General features: G+C 36.4%; 2 protein-coding genes across 14 annotated transcripts in view; both read left to right on the top strand.

Annotated features, from left to right (window-relative positions):
• LOC135106094 (RING finger protein 37-like) overlaps positions 1-13,557 on the top strand; it is a 350,223-nt gene extending 336,666 nt beyond the window's left edge. For 4 of the 13 annotated variants that reach the window (XM_064014935.1, XM_064014934.1, XM_064014936.1 and 1 more), the window contains 6 exons: positions 4,514-4,590; positions 6,433-6,514; positions 6,984-7,740; positions 10,055-10,163; positions 11,519-11,635; positions 12,250-13,557. In XM_064014935.1, the coding sequence (XP_063871005.1) occupies positions 4,559-4,590; positions 6,433-6,514; positions 6,984-7,740; positions 10,055-10,163; positions 11,519-11,635; positions 12,250-13,090 (1,938 nt within the window). In that variant the 5' untranslated portion in view covers positions 4,514-4,558 and the 3' untranslated portion in view covers positions 13,091-13,557. Of the gene's footprint in view, positions 1-2,282; positions 2,410-2,433; positions 3,889-4,513; positions 4,591-5,694; positions 5,799-6,432; positions 6,582-6,983; positions 7,741-10,054; positions 10,164-11,518; positions 11,636-12,249 lie in introns of those variants that run through there. The other 9 variants (XM_064014939.1, XM_064014944.1, XM_064014940.1 and 6 more) reach the window with 8 other exon arrangements.
• Positions 13,558-17,424: 3,867 nt separating this feature from the next.
• On the top strand, positions 17,425-22,350 carry LOC135106093 (ferritin-like). Its single transcript, XM_064014931.1, is given in 5 exon segments — positions 17,425-17,674; positions 18,201-18,302; positions 19,175-19,297; positions 21,776-21,817; positions 21,819-22,350. Coding segments are annotated over 5 exon segments (513 nt in total). The 5' UTR covers positions 17,425-17,572; the 3' UTR covers positions 21,963-22,350.
• The last annotated feature ends 72 nt before the right edge of the window (positions 22,351-22,422 follow it).

Genomic DNA, 22,422 nt, shown 5'->3' with positions numbered 1-22,422 from the left:
CATTACTACATAACTTAGAGATGATGATGCTTAGGATGACAATGATGGTGTGAGTCACGGTGACAAGAACGAACACCGCTGAACTCGAAAGAATAGATATCTACGTCTACCTTGAATTAAAGCCGGTGATGATTAAAAACTACAATATATTAACTTGGGAACATAGTAAAGGGAGCTGTGAGGAGTCAGTAGGCCTAAGTGTGACGGTTTCTGTGTAATATAGGTTTATTACACCCGCCTATCATACCTGTCCTTAAATTTATCTAATCTTCTCTTAAACCTCGTTATTGACTTCGCACTAACAAGCCTGTGATAACTATGTATGTGTGTTCCAGTGATCTACCACCCTGTGAGAGAACATATTTCTTTCTATCACCTTTCTTAATTAATCTGACTTGCATTGATGCTGGTGGAGGTGTGGTGATAGTGGTGGTAGTATAGTGGTGATGACGATGTTGTTGTTGTTGTTGTTGTTGGCGGTGGTGGTGGTGTCGGTGTTTCTAATGGTTGTAGTGGTGGAGATATAGTAATGCTGGTAGTGGTAGGTGGCGGTGGTTGTGGTCGTGGTGGTGGTAGTGATGGTGGTGGCTGGCCGGTGAGTCTTGGAAGCCCGACAGGTGAGGTGTGGCAGGTGAGATCAAAGTAGTGAGTCTACCTGTGATGGTGAAGGTGAAGCCGTGCTAATGACACCTTCTTTCCGTAATTATTCCCTCCCCTTCACCTGGCCTCGCGCGCATGTATACTTTCCCGTAATCTGCCTGGGCACATTTCATATATTACGTCTTAATGTATATGTATATGTTTTTTTTTTTTTTTTCAGAGGAGCCTTTTTTTTTTTTACTAGTTAAATTATATTGTAGTTCTTTCTATCTTTTTTTTATGTTGAATGTTCTTGATAAATGACTCTGGTGTGTGTGTGTGTGTGTGTGTGTGTGTGTGTGTGTGTGTGTGCGCCACGTGTTGAAGAAGAAGAAAGTGCAGGCATCGCCAGCACCTTACTTCATCAGTGTATCTTATCTTGTTACACGTTGAGGCTGATAATGAAGTTTTCTGTCTATATCTTCCGTGTATGTGCCTGCATGTCTGCGTGTGTGTGTGTGTGTGTGTGTGTGTGTGTGGTTCGTCCTCTACCTAAATACTCAATATATATATATATATATATATATATATATATATATATATATATATATATATATATATATATATATATATAATATATATATATATATATATATATATATATATATATATATATTTATTTATTTTATTTTTTTTTTGTCATTTACTATTGACAGATATCGCAAAATACGCCAGTACTGCTTCAAAAAAAAAAAAAATGCAGTCTATCTCCTTTAACATTGATAGCAAAGCGAATTAATATTGGTTCAGATTCGATTAAGTTTGGCTAGTGTCCTCATGAGCTAATGTATGTACTTACGTACATACTTATAGTAGTAGTAGTAGAAGTAGTAGTAGTAAAGTAGGAATAGGTTATTACTATGTGGTGGTTTGTGCCGTGTGTGTGTGTGTGTGTGTGTGTGTGTGTGAGAGAGAGAGAGAGAGAGAGAGAGAGAGAGAGAGAGAGAGAGAGAGAGAGAGAGAGAGAGAGAGAGAGAGAGAGAGGTCTTTGTTTGGCGTTGATTGAAAAGTTTTGACAAAGGGGAAAGGAAATTATTAGGAAAAGAGTAAAGGGTAGGAATTAATAGAATAATGCGAAGGTTTTCTATTGTGAAAGAAATGAAGGTGAAATAAAGAGACTGAATCAATGAGGGACCAAAGAAATGAGCATTAGTGAACTAAGGAAGGGAAACAAAGAAAAAAAACACGGTAAAATAGGAAATAAATTGCATTATACGGAGAAAACGAGAATGAAAAATATGAAATTAATTATAAGACAAAACTATCGTTTGCAGAGAGAGAGAGAGAGAGAGAGAGAGAGAGAGAGGAATGAAAGAAATAATTTGATACAAATATAAAAAAAAGAATGTACAAAACATGTCAATCGAGCTCCTTTGCCTATTTGTTGTTGTTGTTGTTGTTTTTGTTGCTGTTTTCATGTTGTATAAATTAATATTATGTAGGAATGCTACTGTACTGGTTAGCACACACGACTTTAATTAAAAGTAAGTTTTTTTTTTCTTTTCACGTGCGTCCCAATTCCTGACGTATTCACGGAGTATGTCTATTTTCATTTTATGTACTTTTAACGCGTGCTTCTGTTTCAAAATGCATTATGAATTATGCTAAAAACTTCCCGTGAAATAATGTAGTTTATGCTTTCCCCTTTCGTTTTCTGTGAGTGTCTGAGTCCATGAAGGGCGCCACGATAAAGCGCTGCACCGCCTGGACAATAACAAAAACAGATCCCATCATCGCTCTAATATCCTGTGTTGTGCTCGCTGATAACAGGTGAGAATTGGGCTTGTATTCTGAAACGCCTTGCTCTCTCACCACAACTATTTTCTAAAGCCACAGAGATTATCAGCCGAGTTCTCAAGAGTGTTTTTCCTGTTAATGATATAGAAGTCTTGTTAATCTGTCACTAGAACCGTAAAAACGCCCTTAAAACTCATAACTTCAACTAGAGGCTTTTTTTTGGATGTAGTCAGGATGCTGGCAAAAGTGTTTCGGAATATTTTCCTTTCGGTTGTTTTTAATTTTACTGTTTGCCACAATGAAATTTCTAGTGAATGAAGACACGATTAGCAGTAAACCAACAGCATTTTGGCTCGTAACATAAAGCAATGAACTGAGTGTTTTGTGTACAGCTTTAAAGAAGTGTTCATAAAGAGAGGCACTGTGCACGAGTCAAGGTTGAAAACTTTGTAAGGGAAGAAAGTGTTTAGAGAGTGACCTGAGTTGAGCTGTATTTTCTTTAGTATAATAGCCGGGACATGTGACATGATGGCATCCCTAACTTTCACTCTACCAACAAAAGAGGGTGGAGGTTGGGAGAAATTTCCGGAAATCTGTGTTTGTTGGTTTGGGAAGGCAATATGAATAATTTATAGGGTAAAAATTTACAAAAACTTTTTACATAACCCCCCTTCCCCCAATAAGCTTAGGGGACCTGTGGGGAAGAGGGGGTTTGGAGAGGACACAGATAACCAAATTAAGGCAAATTTGGACATTCATGAAAAAATCAAAGAATGAGACACCATGTTTTGATAGGTGGGGAAATTTCTAACTTAAGCTGGGAACTTTGCCCCCTTTGGACTCCCATTAAGTACAGTAAAATAATCTAAGCTTATGAAGCCCCCCTGGATCCCCCTTAAGGACACTAACCTAACCTAGCATTACCTAATCTAATCTAACCTAGCATTAACTTAACATTACCTAACCTAATCTAAAAATTACCTAACCTAACCAGTACATACCATGGCAATCACACATTATTTCTCACAGCTGGCATCTGAAATCATCATATACTTAGAAATAAGGTACATTAACACTCATCAGGAGAGGAAATACTACCAAACTTCAAGGTTGTGAAGGTGAAAGCTGCCATTTTCAAAGGCATATCAAGAAATGTAGATCACAATCTTCCAAACTTTCCATGATGACGGCTGGAGTCAAACTGGCATGATGACATGACATCCTCCTCTCACAGGGCAGGGTGGAATAATACCCTCATGGTGTCCTTTATATGTCTCGCAGATAAAATGTACCTCATAATAAAATGCTTATAGTTTCAATAGTTTCAGTACAACAAATAAGCTGAGCTTTATGCGTGGACAAAATTTTTTTTTATATATTTCATTCACATATGAACTACTTCCTGACGTGGATAGGAAGTGTTCCAGGGCTCAGTGTATGAAAGGAGCCGTACTGTGCACACAATTTGTGGATTTAGCATCTGGGAGGCATCTCTGTTTTCAGCGTGGATTTGTAAGTTAACTATAGGAGGACGCTGTCTAAAACTTTTACAGACGTACACTACAATAAGTATTCTGCATCATGATGTCAGTGTTAAACAGCAAAGTAAGAAGGACCTATTGTAAACATTAATGATTTATGGCACTAAAATAAATCATAGAAAAGGCAATCAGGCAGTTTCATTGTTTAATTTATGTTAAGGAATTTCCTTCCTGGCTATTTTTTTTTTAATTGGTCTCATGCCACTGGAATGTTAGGTGTTAAACAAAATTTAACTAAACCTAACTAACTCTGTTTGACATGGGCTATGCCCCTTTGACACCCTCTAACCAAAGTTTTTTTATTTCATTCATCAATTTATCTCATTGATTGTCTTTAAGCTCTCTCTCTCTTTGCCGTAAGGTTACATCTCTTGTTATCTTCTGTTGCTATTAAGCTCTCTCTTTGCCGTAAGGTTACATCTCTTGTTATCTTCTGTTGCTATTTTCATGCAAACTGCTCCTTTTATCTTGCTAACTACATGCCTCATTCCCTTCAGTAGTCTTGCTGCACAAAGCTTTCTACTTTCACCCCTATTCTGTCCACCTCCCTAATGCAAGAGTTAACCAGTATTTTCAGTCATTCATCTCTTTTACAGGTTAATGCTGGAGTTCCCTGCCTGCTTCTGTGTTTCCTCTTGCATATGACAAACTGTTTTAAGAGGGAAGTGTCAAGGTACTTCTTCATTTTTTTTTTTTTTTTTTTATAAATCATTTATTTATTTATTTTATTTTATTTATTTATTTATTTTATTTTATTTCATTTTATTTTATTTTATTTTATTTTATTTTATTTATTTATTTATTTTTTTTTTTAGCATGCCTTCAAATTCTCATCTTCAGGAACTGGCATTCTCAATGACAATTCCAGTGGCTTTTTTATTTTTTATTTTTTATTTTTTTTCATATTTGAATTTTAATATTACTTTCAGCAAATTATTTACTTTACCTTGATAGTGTTAGACATATGTGTACAATATACCAATAGTTGTTTTGAATTGTACTCAGTCCTATTATATAGATGTAATTGTTTTATTTTCTTTCCAATTGCATTTTTTTTTCATTTTTTGTATTATTTTTGTATTATTATTATTATTATTATTATTATTATTATTATTATTATTGTTGTTGTTGTTGTTGTTGTTGTTGTTGTTGTTGTTGTTGTTGTTGTTGTTATTATTATTATTACTAATATGATTATTTATCTATTTATTTATTTATTTGTTTTATACTTGGAGCTGTATGTTACAAGGTTTGCTGCTGCACGGCAATGATTCCAATATTTTGTTTGCATCAAAAATTACTCTTAGATGTGGGATAATACTTCAAGAAAGAAACTGTTATTTTTTATATATTTTAATATGTATTGAATTATTCTTATCAAATTTTCATAGGAAATCTCATGTTTAGAAAAGGTTCTCTTCCACCTAATTTAAAAGAAAATATACACCAAGAAACTATCAGCTGATTTATTCAAAACATATTAAACTATATAATAAAAAATACAGTTACTTATCACATGTTTGACTCACCTTATTATCAATCATTATCTTAATCTCACTGCCACCAACAAGAATTATAGGTAACTTCTGAATATGGTATAGCAGGAGGAATTGTGTATGGATTTGTTGAACATCTAACTTTCATCTCTCAAACACATCTTCAGTTTCTCCCTTATCCTCACTCAGACCCAATACTTGCATGTTCATTGACCCAGTCAAAAGGTATGGAGAAATCCCAATCCCTTCACACCATCCCTTTCTGTTTCCTTCTGCAACAGAAAGGGAAATGTGGAGACGCCCTCTACACTTCATGTCTCAGGGCAGGCTGTTTGGTTATCTACACATGCTGACTTCATCACAAATTTGTATAAACCACAGTATGGTAGGCTGAAGAATTCCCATGTCCATGAACTAGCAGTAATTAGATGCTTAATAAACAAATAACTCTGTTTATCATTTAAATTTAGAGCTTTTCGTCTCATCAACTCCTCTCCTCTAACTGACTGTCTTCAGCCCCTCTCTCACCGCCGCAATGTTGCATATCTAGCTGTCTTCTACCGCTATTTTCATGCCAACTGCTCTTCTGATCTTGCTAACTGCATGCCTCCCCTCCTTCCGTGGTCTCGCTGCACAAGACTTTCTTCTTTCTCTCACCCCTATTCTGTCCACCTCTCTAATGCAAGAGTTAACCAGTATTCTCAATCATTCATCCCTTTCTCTGGTAAACTCTGGAACTCCTTGCCTGCTTCTGTATTTCCACCTTCCTATGACTTGGATTCCTTCAAGAGGGAGGTTTCAAGACACTTGTCCACCAATTTTTGACCACTGCTTTGACCCTTTTATGGGACTGGCATTTCAGTGGGCATTTTTTTTATTAGATTTTTGTTGCCCTTGGCCAGTATCCTTCCTACATAAAAAAAGAATAAATAAAAAAAATAATCATATTGTACAATATAGCAATCTGTGTATGGTAACTGTATGCATGTTTGTTATCTAAGGTGTTGTATCTATTCCAGGATGAACTTCATGTCACCATGCCTGAGTCCCAGTGTGTCGAGCAGCAAGCCCTGTGCAGATGGCTATGACATCCAGAATCTGGTAGGGAATTACTGTGACCATACTTGACATAAAGCAGCCAAAGTGGATGGAATTTTAAAGATGGATTGTAAGTTGTACAATTATAGAATGAAACTGTAATCATTATTACTCATATATATATATATATATATATATATATATATATATATATATATATATATATATATATATATATATATATATATATATATATATATATATATATATATATATATATATATATATATATATATATATATATATATATATATATATATATATATATATATATATATATATATATATATATATATATATATATATATATATATATATATATATATATATATATATATGACTTCTTAATATTCAGTTTATGTATCAGATATGTTCACTACCAAAATTATTTGATCACCAGTGTATAAAGGGAATCACATGATACAGTAATATTGTTTGAAGATTGTTTTACTTGACATTTTCTTCACTTCAGATCAGTGGCACCAAAGGGTTCATGGGTGCATACTTCATCCGGCCTCCTGTGGATATATCTGTGGTATTCCCCGTGCCTATTGACATCAGCTGCATCAAAATGGTGGCAAGAGTGGAGCAGAAGTGTAGCACAGGATTCCTAGTCTTCACTGAACCTGAGGACATCTCTTCATCTCAGTCACAGAATGCTGCCCATCCCAGTCAAGTCAGTAGCTCAAAGGATAGTTCAAATGAACCCTCCACCAGCCATGGTCACTCCTTTGTACTGAATGAGTTCATAGAAGATTCCTATAAATCTTCAGTAACAGCATCAGACAAAGACAAAGATACAAGTGAGATATATTTGTGTGTTGGCAAATTTTACACCAAGAATGAGGATGAGTTAGTGCTCAAAAACCATCACTATAGGCACTGGTTAAGACTTCCCATGCCAGATACAAAGAGCAGCATGAAGGGTCAGAGTTTATTTCATGGTTCTTTGAGACATACAAACCGGAAGGCATTGAAATGTGTTAAAAGTATGTTAATAAGAATACAAAGCACATCAGAAAGAGCCTGTCCACCTGTCTTACATTCACTTGAAGTGTGGGGACAGCCAGGCATAAGCACAAATAAGAGTAAAAGAAGAGAACTGTTAAAACAATGGAAAACATACAAACCCATCACCAAGGTCGAGCCAGATGTCCCTCGGCTCTACAACTCAAGTCCAGAAGAAAAAATGACTGAAAAATCACAAAATGATGACTTGAACAATAGAGGTAGGTCTTATAATGTAATTTTTATTGATAGGTCTCTCTCTCTCTCTCTCTCTCTCTCTCTCTCTCTCTCTCTCTCTCTCTCTCTCTCTCTCTCTCTCTCTCTCTCTCTCTCTCTCTCTCTCTCTCTCTCTCTCTCTCTCTCTCTCTCTCTCTCTCTCTCTCTCTCTCTCTCTCTAAGTCAAAGTTGTTGGTATGAAAAAGCAGAAAAGGGCAATGTTTCATACCTTTTTAAAGAGAGGAGTTGTAGATACTATACTCACCTTCCTCAATTTTTTTTATATTTAAGAATTTTCAATTACCTTAAGTGCTAGCTTTGCCTTAAGCTGATTTTTTTTAAATATCAACAAAAATACAGTAATAAAATCAAAGTGATAACCCTTCAGAAAAAATTTTGAAATAAGTAATACATTCATAAAAATGCATTCATATGACTGTCATTGCAGGCCATGTCTTTAGTAGCATGCATTGACTGTCATATGAATACATTTATTTAACATGAACAATATAAGGCACCAAGCAGCTGCCTTACCAAAGATGGCAGGAGGCAGCAGATGTGGCCTCTAGATCACCTTAGCATGTGGCAACTAGAATTACCTTTAGTATGAGTAAATTGGAAAAAAAACTTTGAGATGCTACTTAATGGAAAGTTTTGCACTATAATGCTGTAAGAGGAAGGGAGAAAGTAACCATGAAATTGTGGTAGAAAGCAGAAAGAGATTCACTGAAAATGAATTCTAACATGCTTTCATCTGAAGACAAAGAGTACCTAAACTGATATGCAAGGAGATTATTCCATTCATGCATTTTCTATGCCACCATATATGTATATTTTGCAACAGTACCTTCATTTTTACATACTCATAATTCTTCATGTGGTGCTCAGGTTATTTTAATTATATATATATATATATATATATATATATATATATATATATATATATATATATATATATATATATATATATATATATATATATATATATATATATATATATATATATATATATATATATATATATATATATATATATATATATATATATATATATATATATATATATATATATATATATATATATATATATACACACACACATTTGTAACTTTCAGGGCAAGTATTGTGATGAAGAAAGTAAAAATACATAAGTGTTTTGAATATGAAGAATCCAAGAATTAAGATTTTTTTTTTTTTTTTTTTTTTTTTTTTTTTTTTCTTCTTCTTCTTCAAAACCCATGCCCTTCCACCATTAATGGTTTTAATTGTTCATGATAAGGATATCTAATGAATTATTGAGTTTACTTACTATATTATTTGTACCTTTGGAAATCCAGCATACAGACCTCAAAATTTCTGGACATCAGTGGTGTGTCAGTCTAGGCAGTGTTTTTGTTCCCCTGGTAAGGCAGGATACTCATTCATAATGGACCCAAGAGATAGCTATCTGGTTTTGTTCAGGTGTATTATCACTGTCCATGATTACTATCTTGTATTGTATAGCTATATTATCACCCTACATGACAGTGGGCATGTGTGTTATCACAAAAAAAAGACATCACCTATCACAAATCAACATAATATTGTGGGAGACCATCAGATAATGTATTTTTCCAATAATCCTTCTTTCTTATTTTTTAACATATTAGCTTCATTTTCAGTGATTCAGTTTTATTTCTCAACAAATTTTATACAAAACATATTATGTGCTAGCTATTAATTCAGTAAAGTATCCAGTATAATTGTAACATTATTCACAAAATTTGTAATTTTCATCATATTTCAGATTTATTTGGTAAAGTATGGAATGCAAATAATTATAACTCAGTGGCATAGGGGTTAGTATACTAGCTTCATAGCTAGGAAAGTCCAGATTCAAATTTTGACCCTTGTCAGTAACAATTTGACCTTGTCTCCTCTAATGCTGTAGACTTCACACCATGATGCTGTAAGTGGCTTAACTGTTACCATCCCTAACTATTAGGGGAAGCCTTTGTCCTTCAGTGGACTTCTGTTCAGTAATCTGACAATGAGATGCCAAGTACTTTATCTTTTATTCCAATTCTGAGCTAGTGAGCAGAGTTTGCTTAAAACAACTTGCTGGCATCTAAGGAGAATGACTAGGTACATTCCCTCCATTGCAATATACCAGGGAATCTGTTTAGCTGCACCTTGTTACATAAGACCTAATATGTTGATTCTGAATGTGATGATAACATTATTTATATTCTGTTGCCTACTTTAGTTTTTGTACAGTTACAGAGCAGCCATAATCTTGCTGAGTTGCCTCTGACACTTTAATATCTGTAACTTTCAAAGATCTGCTGGAGATACCCGAGGACTTCCTGGACCCTTTAACATGCGACATCATGACAGTACCATTGCTCCTGCCCTCTGGCAACTCCATTGATGCTCACACTCTGGAAAGGTTAGTGATCAATGTCTGCCTGTCTTATTAGTATAGTTTAGTATTGATAATAACAGACTTTGGAAAATAGAAGATGACGGAAGAAATCATTATAATGTGTCCAGTTTATTCCTCTGTACTATGTTTGGACTGTGTTGCTTTGCTTTTTCTGGTAACATATTCCAGGTTGTAACCACACTGAAATATTTCCAAGCTATGTATTTTCACTCATGCATTCCTGGTATACCATTCTTTGGATGCCTTCCCTCTTTTTCCAAATATATTTTAAATATATTTTTCTCTCTGGTTAGCATTCTCAAGGACTTGTATTCAGATCTTCTTCTCAGTGATTAATTTATGCCTATCTCGTTTCATATTGAACCACTTTTCCACACTGCAGAGAAGTACTAAATGTAAAGCAAGGGGTTGAACCTTTGCAGCCTTGCTGGAGTTGAAGGCTAGCAACTCTATCCTCCTCTTTATATGTGTGGTCTTACAGGCTAACAGATTTATTTCAGCCACTAAACATTACTCAAGGTTCCAAACTCAATAGCATTTTACTTCCTCTTCCTTATTTGTACCACACTACTCAGACTCAATCTGTCCCTTATGTACATTTCATTTTCCGCACACTTAACTCAGTTGTTCCTTAACCCTGTCCATCCCTTTCTTTGTCTTTCCCTGAATCTTTGATCTTTGACTCAGGATCCATATATATATTCTTGTAATCATTTTCTCCTCCACAATTATTTTTATATAACCAAACCACTTTAACACATTCCAATATATCCTTTCCAGCAAGTAACATGGTCCCACTCACATCTCAGACTGTGTTCCTCACTCTATCAGACCATCTCATATCTGTAATTGTTCTCCAGCATTTTATTTCTGCCACCTCTATTTTTTTCCTTAACCTTTTAATTAAAGTTTATATCCAGTAATCATACAGAAGAGTTGGTGGTACAATTTCTTTAGATTTTCCCATTCTTTGCCTCTACAACTAAGTCTTTCTCCAAATATACATTAATGCCCCCAGAATCCTAGCTCCTTTTACCCTGTGACTTATCTCTGCTTCCATTGATTTCCCTCTCACAATGCGCATTCCTAAGCTTCTAGTCTTTTCCACCTATCCCCCAACATTCAAAACTATATTAGCACCTCCATATCCATCCCTATTGCATCTCATCACTTCACTCCTTACCACTTTCAAGTTCAGCTCTCTCCTGTCATACATCCTTCCAAATTCTGTAGTAACTAGCCTTTGCAATTTTCCTTATTTGCAACAAGAACTATGTCATCTACAAACAACAGTAATGTATACATATTTAAAATGGAAAAACTAACAAAATTTTTTTATATTTTTACTTTGTTTTCAGATACATTGCTGGTGAAGCCACTTGGGGACGACCTGCCTCTGACCCCTTCACTGGCGTTCCCTTCAGGGGAGACAAGCAACCTGTGCCAAATGTGTCCCTCAAGGCTCGGATTGACAGGTGAGTTCAGAACAGTCTCAGCTCTAAGTCCTGTAAAACCTCATCTTCTTTCAAAGTATGTTTTCAGTTAGCTTTATCCAGTCATTCTCCTGTGTTCCCTCTACTTATCCACAGACCGTGCAATCTACCAGTCAATTCAATTTCAAAATCATGATAAATTCTTCTAGATATCTCATGGTGTTATCCCATGTGTGCCCCACATCTGCACTGTGAGATGTCATTTCTTACCATTATATACATGATGTTAAACAGTCTTAATCTTTGATTATACATTTCTTGTACAAGTTTCTTTATGTATATGTATATTGGAATTATATAATGGTATATCTGCAGTCATTCTTTTACCCTTCACAAATATCTCCAGTTCATGTAATATTTCTGTGTCCATCACTCAAGAGTCACTGTAATGTTTTCACCACATGACTCCTTGTATCATATACGTCTAACTTTTTCCATGTACTACTTTTCCTTCCTTTTCACCCAAAAAGTACATATCATGTTCATATCTTACATAATTGTTGATAATGTAAAATGTGAAAACACCAAAATGACATCATATAACATAATTGCTCTATAATATTTTTTTAATGCACATTGCATTTTTGCAACCCTAGGTTTCTCCTTGCTAATGGGGAACATCCAGACATCGAAAGCTGTGGCCGGACAGTTGGTTCCTCCCTGAGCAGTGGTGAGGCTGGTGACAGTATGAATAGTGCAAATAACAAAAGAGTGTGTCTAGAGTATTCAGGAGAGGATGAACTGGATCATCCTAATAATAAAAGGAAGGTTGGTAGAGTAGAAATAGATACTAAAGTAATACCAGTAGAAGGTAGCAGTGCACTGGATGATCCAAAAAACAATTCTTTTGATGATTTGAGTATGGAAATTGAAGCAGCTCTTAAAGGAAAACCAAAGTACTTGCCAACTCAGATGAGTACTCAGAAGCAAAAAGAAGACAAAGAAGAAACAGGTAAGGTATCTTTATCCTCCAGTACCCGAGGTTATAAGATGCACTCTAAAGTATTACGTGCACAAACAGTAAAGAACAAAAGAGATGCGGTAACAAGGCCAGGCCAGTGTTTGTCAGGACCTGAGAGTTCATCAAGTAGCCATCATGGTATAGTCCAGATGATAGGAGGCATCTTATCTGTTACTCAGGGCAGGACAGCGAGAGTCAAAAGGTTACCAGCTCATCATGTTAACGAAAGACCAAGTCATCTTATTCATGGTGACAAGCCATCACAGAATTATACATATCCCTTCAGACAGTCTGTATCATGTTCATGTGGGGGTACAGAGGCTCTGTATAAGCTTGATTGTGAACACTTGCTGTGTCGTACATGTTTGCTTAAGGAACAGAGTCATAAAGCAGAAGTGGAGTGTGGGACTTGCAAAAGGACTTGTAAAAAATCAAGTATATCAAAATATCATACAAAAAGTATATTCTCTACTTGACATACATCAATCTCTGTGATAGATAGGAAGCCTGATAGTTACACCTCTGATAAAAGTAAGGGGTGAAGGTGCCTTATTAAGGTGAAGGTTGCTGTTCTTAGTGTTATGTCCTCCAAAGTCCCTCTCCCCAAGTCTTTGTTTGTAGGTTCCTGATGAACTTGTTTACTTTCAGTTAAAAAGAGGATGGCAATTGGTCTCCTAATTAAAAGTTGCAGTTCTTTCCATTATTCATACTAATGGTGAACTGGAGGAAGAGTATAGACTCAGATATGCAGGTTTTCCAGAGCTGTAAAGCTGGCGTGGCATTACATTTGTAAGGTAATTGGGTTGTAGAATAATTGCTTAGCCAAACAGCACTTGTATTGAGTAAGAGTTTCGTGTTTCTGTTATCCATTGGGTTGAGTTGGGGATTGAAAATTCCACATCATCTGTTAATACTTTTAATAAAAAGAATCCATAACCCCAAACAGAATTGTGCCTGTCTAGGATCCAATAAAACTAGATAGTGCTTAGTAATTATATATATATATATATATATATATATATATATATATATATATATATATATATATATATATATATATATATATATATATATATATATATATATATATATATATATATATATATATATCTGTGTGTGTGTGTGTGTGTGTGCTTGCAGTGCAAGGAATAGGGTTTGCAGGTCACTTTACTCAGTAATCAAACTCTCTCTCTCTCTCTCTCTCTCTCTCTCTCTCTCTCTCTCTCTCTCTCTCTCTCTCTCTCTCTCTCTCTCTCTCTCTCTCTCTCTCTCTCTCTCTCTCTCTCTCTCTCTCTAAACCAACGGTTCCCAGCCTTATCTAAGTTCATGCACCCTTCTGGGAGCTTTTGAGAAATTCATTTAATGCCCACTCGCTCAGAACAAAATGAATGTTTCATTTTTTTTTTTTTTTTTTATTGCTTTGATATTGAAAATATGCAAATAAAAATATTACGTGTTTATTTTAAACAAAATAGCTACATGATCCTGTCCGATTGTTATATAAGTGCTAAATGTATAATGAAACAAATTACCGTATCTCGGACCCGTGAGACACGAGTCGCGTCAGTGTAATATACTAATATGATACATACATTTGTAATGTTTTAATCTCTATTTAAATTTCATACATGACACAAAGTATTCTTTCTAAAACATCTTTTCCTACTGTACACTGGCCATACTATATACATGTTACGTAACAATTTTCTTACTAAAACAAGACATGCTGATACAAGACGCACCGTGAAATTTCACGACTAATATCATGTTATCTTTTAATTTTTATAGATCTTTAGTATATATATAGGCTCAAAATAAATTAATAGTGGCATTGTCTTGTCTGTGAAATGCGTTAGTTAGAAGTTGAGTTATGTATAGCGGCATTTTTTTTTTTTTTTTTTTTTTTTTTTTTTTTTTTTACCAGACTCCGTGACGTTGGAAATGTTTATAAAAAAAAAAAGGAAGGTGCTCCTACATATTTTGAAATCAGTGAGTGCACTGGAATGACTTCCACTTCTTTTTTTAAGTAAAATGCATTTGTATAGGCTTAATTTAACAGCGGAGTGTTGAACTTTCGTGAAATGCTTCAGGATGTAAAAGCCACATGATCCAATATTTTACAGTTGTTTTCCTCATGAAGTAGCAATTTTAAGTTTTTGCCCTCGTGAATTAAGCAGCAATTTTTTGTTCTTTTCCACATGAAATAACAAATAGACAAGGAAAGAAATGGAAGTAGTAGATAAAGTGCACCTTTATTTACACAACTACGGCAAACAAGGCCTTGGGAATACCGCTCTCCACGACAAAGGAGAGCATGTGTGAGTTGCTAATGCGCGGGATTCCCTCCTCATTTCCCTCTTATTCCTTACACGTATATCCTCAGCCTGGTTAATACATCCCATGAGAAGGTTGCAACTTGACGCTGGGTGAGATGATGTTTATGTGTACTGCAACTGGTGGCGGTGACAGGATGCAAAGTTCAAGGTTTTTACTTGGGGAAAGTTTTGTGTTGAGCTTTGACTCGGTAACTCAACATTGTTCAATACAAACTTCATTGTTCTTTTTCTCTTCATGACACGTAGGTTTAGAGACACGTATAAGAATAGGAGTGTAGTGGGGTGGTGGTGATGATATAATTTTCATTCCTACCATTATTTCTTATCACTTCCTTGTTTTTTTTTTTTCTTTTTTTTTTTTTTTTTTTTTTTTTTTTTTTTGAGGAGCAGTATCGGGAGTTTTTGCTGATAACACGAGTGTTTTATCGCTGCCTTAAGGAAAACTAGAATTTGTGCTGAGAAGCTTGGGGAGCAAAGGAGGGAGTGGGAAGAAGGGGGGATGTTGCTTGGTCTGGCGGTGGTTGTAATGGTGTTGGTGGTGATGTTGCTTCGGCCACAGGAATGATGAGTCATTGCTTCTCTCTGTCGTCATTACTCATTTCACCTTGCGTCTATTATAACACTTTACTTACGTCAGTGGTTACGGAAAAGTGCAGTACTGGGAAACCTCAGGGTAGCCCAGTACGTACGCCGGTTTTTACACATTGGGTGATCCTAGGGTTAACTGCGCATTAGTGTGCAGCTGATGACCGTGATGGTCCCATCACGACGTCAGTGAGTGAGAGATATCGAGGAGCAAGCGTACGTATATAAGGTCGAGTCTTGATAAGTCAGTAGACTCGCATTTTTTAAGTTTCAATAACACGTAACAAAGCTGTATGCAATGAAGATCTCTCTCTCTCTCTCTCTCTCTCTCTCTCTCTCTCTCTCTCTCTCTCTCTCTCTCTCTCTCTGGGCAGAGGGAGGATAGATTAACATATACCATTTGGAGAGAGAGAGAGAGAGAGAGAGAAAAAAAAAAAAAAGGGTGACAAAGGACAAGAGAAAAAATGGGGCGGTTCTAGTAGCAGGAATTGCTGTGTACTTTGTAGGAGGTCAGAGTAACTGTGATGTTGGCTGAAGAGGGTCGACGAATGCGCAGGCACAGGCTGGACATATTCTCTTCAGCGAAAATGGTGTCACGTGACCAGTGTCTGTACACCAACACTAAACACTTGTCTCATATATTTCTGGTTGTGTACTTACAACAATATCCAAACGTATTGCGACAAAATATCACAGCGCATGGTTTATATTTGACTCAAGGTGGGAATATATATTATATAAAACATAATTTCCACAGCGATGTGTAAGTGCTGAGTAACGTGATTTCACCATGTACGATAGCAGTGGCGTCGCAGCACTCCAATCGCGTTGTGGTAATATACTTTTAAGACGCAATTAGCTTTACGAATATGTGACAGAAGTGACGAAAACTAGGAGATACGGAAGCGATCTTTTGTAGGGGTATACACATATCTCTCATTATCTCTTATATGAGGGTGTTATTCCTTATTATATTGGTAATTTTTTTTCGGAAAACCATAAACAAGGACATATCCCCGAGACACAAAGGAAGATAAGATACTGTATCCACTCAATAAAGGCCATTGTTCTCGAACATTTTAGATGCTATGCGATATTCACCTATACCAATGGTTTACGAGTGAATAATATGGGATTCCACTTCCACCTGCAATCGTGTCTATCATATGAAGAAGGTAGCGTTGCAAAAATAAATAAATAAATAAATAAAAGAGAAAACCAGGACAAGCAGTAGTCACCAGTATAAACAAGATTGGCTACTCCTTGATCCTACATGACCCTGCATTTTGAGATGTGTGTGCATGTGTATGTGGCGTAATTAGGTACTTAATATGTATACTGTGTGTGTGTGTGTGTGTGTGTGTGTGTGTGTGTGTAACATGGTGTAAGATATGTATGTAACAGAGTTTATTCCATTTACCGTGGTTATAATTAGAATGATCACGTGCACTCCCTTTGTTGAATCCCACAATATGAACAAAAACCAATGCAGCAGTCTTTCTCCAAACCAAAACATGTGTTCGAGTGATAATTATAAATTTTCGTCTACCCTGGTTAATTAGTCATTTCAAAGCAGCTTTTTTTTCTTGTGTATATCGCTGAATCTCACAAAATTAAAGGAAAATATTATATTAAATCAAAATACAAAACAAGCATTGTCTTAGAGCTAGTAGTACACGAATCAAGGACGTTTGTTGTTTCCATGTGGGTCGATGGGCTGTGTCAAGGGGCGGATCTTGCCTTTATCCGCTGAATGATGAATAATTCCATTGTGTAGATGAAATATTCAAGAAATGCCACCCGTGTTTTCATCCTGGACACTCCAAGATAAGAATGTATGATGAAACGATCCACATGGAAGATTTTGAGGGTGGTGAACGGAACAGCGGTCGGTATAAAACCGTGAGCGCAGGCAAGTTGCGCAGAGACGCTCCGGGTCACCAGTGTGTGAACGAGCTCCTGTCGCCTGCTTCCTCAGCCCTACCACGCCATTGATTCATCCCATCTCCTCTTTGCCATCTGCCACCAACCTTCAAGATGTCCAGCCAAGTCCGCCAGAACTACCATGAGGAGTGTGAGGCCTCCATCAACAAACAGATCAACATGGAACTGTATGCCAGCTATGTTTACCTGTCCATGGTAAGTAGTAGTTCATGTTTTACCGCAATGCATAGCCAGCCGAGTATACTGGGGTTGTATTATTTTTTTCACTGTAGGCATCGTAATGGCCTATAGGTTTGTCTTATACGTGTCACTAGCTTGTCATATGCACGGCTGTGGAAATCTGGAAGTAGAACAAGGTAAACGACGTAGATAGGAGCCGGGGTTGGGGGATTATCCTTGAGGCATGGCTTTCTGTGCTGTGCTGCGGAGTGTACCGGCCTTTGTTTCACCTTGCGTTAGATGTATCCTTTGTGCTTCTTTGGTGCTTGTCCAATTTAGGAAAACAGTAGGTAATGAAAATATGTGGTGGAAGACGTAATCTTGGTCGTGTTGTGCAGATTCTTCGTATAAGGAATAACGTTGACACCAGTATTATTGTGTAGGTTATATATTTCTTTTTACCAACCAAGGGACAGAAGTGCACGTTTTTGTGATTTTTATTTCGTTCTTCTATGGTATTGGGCACCAGTTGATTTTTTTTTTTCTCCCTCTTTTCCCCCAGAGTTACTACTTCGATAGGGACGATGTTGCTCTCCCCGGGATGAAGAAGTATTTCAAGGACTCAAGTGATGAAGAGAGGGAACATGCCCAGATTCTGATGAAGGTATGTACTGCAGTATCGCCTCTACTCCCCTTCCCCCCAGCCTCTCTCTCTCTCTCTCTCTCTCTCTCTCTCTCTCTCTCTCTCTCTCTCTCTCTCTCTCTCTCTCTCTCTCTCTCTCTCTCTCTCATGATTAACTTTGAAATTTACAATAAATTTCACATTACATTGTAACTGAGGAGTGGTAGAGGTGCTGTCTGGCATGCCTGCGAGTTATGTCTTGAAGCTTGCAGCAATCAATAATCATTGTGGCAGCAGGACTATACCTTGCAGCAATCAATAATCATTGTGGCAGCAGGACTTGTACTCTTGATTAGTAGAACTGTCGTCATTCTATTTTTATTGGTTTATTTGTATTTTAATCCCAAATAGGCCCATGAATTATCTGATACTTGCATTTTTCATATTATATATATATATATATATATATATATATATATATATATATATATATATATATATATATATATATATATATATGCCACGTACCTGGAGATTGATCCTCTCACTTTCTGACGTTGGCCTTGGTGGCATCTGTTCAATACTAAAGGTCGCCAAGAGTTCGTAGAATCCATTTGGTGAACAGCTTGTACAGTACGAGTGAGAAGTGTTGACCTGTTTATGTATGCTGTAAAGAAACAGTTTAAATGGCCTCTATTTATTTAGTTTTAACTAATCCTTGCACATTCTCAAAACTATAGGTGCTTAGTAGGTGTTTTATGTCCAATAAGTATGTTTTAAGGAGTAAAAGTAAAGAACCAGTGAATAGTTAAAAAAAAACATAATTGGATATGATTTTTTTCAGGAACCTTGTTCACAGTATTAGAATTTGTGGTATATTTTGTCAAGTAAAATTTCCTTATTTTCATCAACAGTACCAGAACCAGCGTGGAGGAAGGATCGTGCTGCAGGCCATTGCTGCTCCATGCCAGCAGGAGTGGGGCAATGCCCATGATGCCCTCCAGGCTGCTCTTGACCTGGAGAAACAAGTCAATCAGGTGAGTCTAAAGAAAACTTACAAATGTATTGTATTTTAACTATACATGTGTGGTGTTTGTTTCTCTTTTTTAATTAGTGGATGCACCTGTACACACATTTAATGTAGTACACATACAAACTCTTCATTATTCTTGTACCAGATTGGTTCCTTTGTTGTTCATGTTTCTCAAAATGATTGCTCAATTGTCTGATGAGATGCTGATGCAGTTTTATGACGATCATGACAGTAACCTTGCAGAAAGCATAATGAATTTTTTAGAAATGTAAAACTTGTGCTGTGTAATGTTATGAATTATAGTTACTCAAATCTCGTGCATCATATGTTAAACAAATTGTTTCAAACCTACCTACCCCTCTCTCTCTCTCTCTCTCTCTCTCTCTCTCTCTCTCTCTCTCTCTCTCTCTCTCTCTCTCTCTCTCTCTCTCTCTCTCTCTCTCTCTCTCTCTCTCTCTCTCTCTCTCTCTCTCTCTCTGCATGCATTTTAGTTCTTTAATATCAAAGGTATCAGTGAATTTTTTTACCAGTATATGATTCATGAAAGTTTGAAGGATAGAATGTTTACAAATGAGCTCACATGCCCACCTTTCTCATTTCTGTGTTTTAGCAGATGTAAAGAACCAGTGCATTGCTAGGCTTATCATGCTTCTTTCAGGGGGCTCATTTGTATGCACTATCTAGCAGCCCATGTCCTTATTCAGGTACAAGGGAACTCGTACCAGTTTGGAGCAGACTTACTAGGTAGCCTCACCCAATGCCACAACTCCACAGGAAGTTAAAATTAGAATTGTAACTGGGTGACTCCCTTCAGCTTGATTTGTAGTTAACTGGTCAGTTATTGAGAACATGATCTTCAACATGTCACTTGTAGCTACTTCAAGGTGATGGCTTTGAGAGAAGAATCTCTTAATTTGTTTCTCCTGTCCATACACTATTCATGCACACTCCTTCCTACTCAACCTCCTTTTTCCTCCTCCTCTCTCCAGGACATTCAGTCACAATCTTCCTATGGAGATTGTGACTGTGGAAGTTCTTAGGAATTATTTCAGATACAGGTAGCTACTTCACTTGCCATCTTCCCACAAAACCATACCATCACTTTGATACTCCACCACTTAACAGTTCATCCCTTCACTTTTAACAGGCATACAAGACTTTCCACTTGCCATCTTCCCACAAAACCATACCATCACTTTGATACTCCACCACTTAACAGTTCATCCCTTCACTTTTAACAGGCATACAAGACTTTCCATTTACATTGTCCATCAGTTATGAGCTACAAGCACCTGTCACATAACTGTCCTCCACCATCTAAATCTAGATCTTTGTTATTCACTTCTTGTCAGTCTCCCTCGCATATCTCTTTTGGCACCAGTATGCTATCACTTGGTGTCTTCTATATCCCTGTGCCTACTGCCCTTCCTTCTGTCATATGCTTTGAATATCCTACTACATTCTTCATTCTTCTCATAATGTTTTTTTTTTTTCCATTTTTTCCTCCATACTTACATGTTTGCACGGAAGGGAACCAAGGTATTTAAATGAGTTATCCCTTCATCATTTGGTTTCATCACTTATCATATACTTCTTTCACTCAAATTTGATGATTTGCTTTTCTGTATTAAATTTCTCTCTCTCTCTCTCTCTCTCTCTCTCTCTCTCTCTCTCTCTCTCTCTCTCTCTCTCTCTCTCTCTCTCTCTCTCTCTCTCTCTCTCTCTCTCTCTCTCTCTCTCTCTCTCTCTCTCTCTCTCTCTCTCTCTCTGTTTTTAATTCTAACAAATGGTCATAAACTATACCAACTTTTGTAGACATTTATTTTCTTCAAACATCACTGGGTTTGGCTTTCCTTTAATATATGTGCATGTTAATTCCAGTATTATTAAACTTACTTTCACTTTTCTCACAATTCCATCCATAAAGGAATTGAATGGCCATGATGACATAACACATCCTTTTCCTACTTCCCCACATACTCTGGAGCTTTCATCCATTTCCTCCTACACTATGCATTTCTTAGTGCTTTTCATATGCATCCCAGCTGTTTCAGTGAAATTCCTTTTTGAAATCTAAAAAAAAAAAATGTAGCAAATGCTTTCACAGTACCGGTGTACTTTCTTTTTCGTCATCTATTAACTGGTTTTGGGAATTACTTAAGTGGGTGACTCCTTAGGTTTACATTGTCCACTCATTTTAGATTTTTCACATATTGCATTGATTTTCCTGACATAATTTGTGACTAGTAAAACTATTAGGTGGAATAAGCATGTCTTATTTATCACATTCATTGTTTCATGTCTCAAATCTGTGTTACTCCATTTAGGAAATAGTTTGAAATCACATGAGTTTAGTTATGTAGGAGGTAGTCATTGATACTTGTGAGCACATTTCGTAAGTGCACACATACACATTGTGTTGAATTTTTAAAGATGGAGATTGGTGCGTCTTATTAACTCTTGCCTCTATTGTGTACTACAGAGCCTCCTGGAGCTACATGGCATTGCCAGCAAGCATAACGACCCCCCACCTTACCAAGCTGCTGGAAGATGAATTCCTTTCTGAACAGGTGGAAGCCATCAAGAAGATTGGGGACATGATCACCCGCCTCAAGCGTGCTGGAACCTCTGGCTTGGGAGAGTTCATTTTTGACAAGGAGCTTGCATAAGAGAACATCAGTTAAACTAGATGGGCGTACAACTCATCTAGTTTTTTAATCAGATTGAAGTAGTAACTTGAATGACAGATATAAACACATTTTGAGCTTTATTTCATTATAGCTTCAACACAAGAAAGAAAATTTGATTTTACAATTACCAGAAATTTCTCAAGTGCTGTATTTTGTGTATATTGACAGAAGTCATTTAGTATGTAACATTCTTATGAATGCATTTATGTATGTAATGGATGTATAGCAGTGACTTGTCGCCACTAAACAACAGCATTCACTTTGGCATCAGGTTTGTACATGTTGATTTTGCTTCACTTGCCTCAGCTTGGTGTTGGCACCTAAATTATTCTGTTATACATGGCACTCATTAAAAGGTTATCACCCACTCCTTTATTTTAATTTCCATTCTAGTCTGTGATGTGATTATTTGTCTTACGTTTACAGGACTTGAGTATGC

The sequence above is a fragment of the Scylla paramamosain genome, chromosome 12, assembly GCF_035594125.1.
Source record: "Scylla paramamosain isolate STU-SP2022 chromosome 12, ASM3559412v1, whole genome shotgun sequence".
NCBI lineage: Eukaryota > Metazoa > Arthropoda > Malacostraca > Decapoda > Portunidae > Scylla > Scylla paramamosain.
The sequence above is the reverse complement of the archived record's forward strand: the minus strand, read 5'-3'. Positions and strand labels throughout refer to the sequence as shown.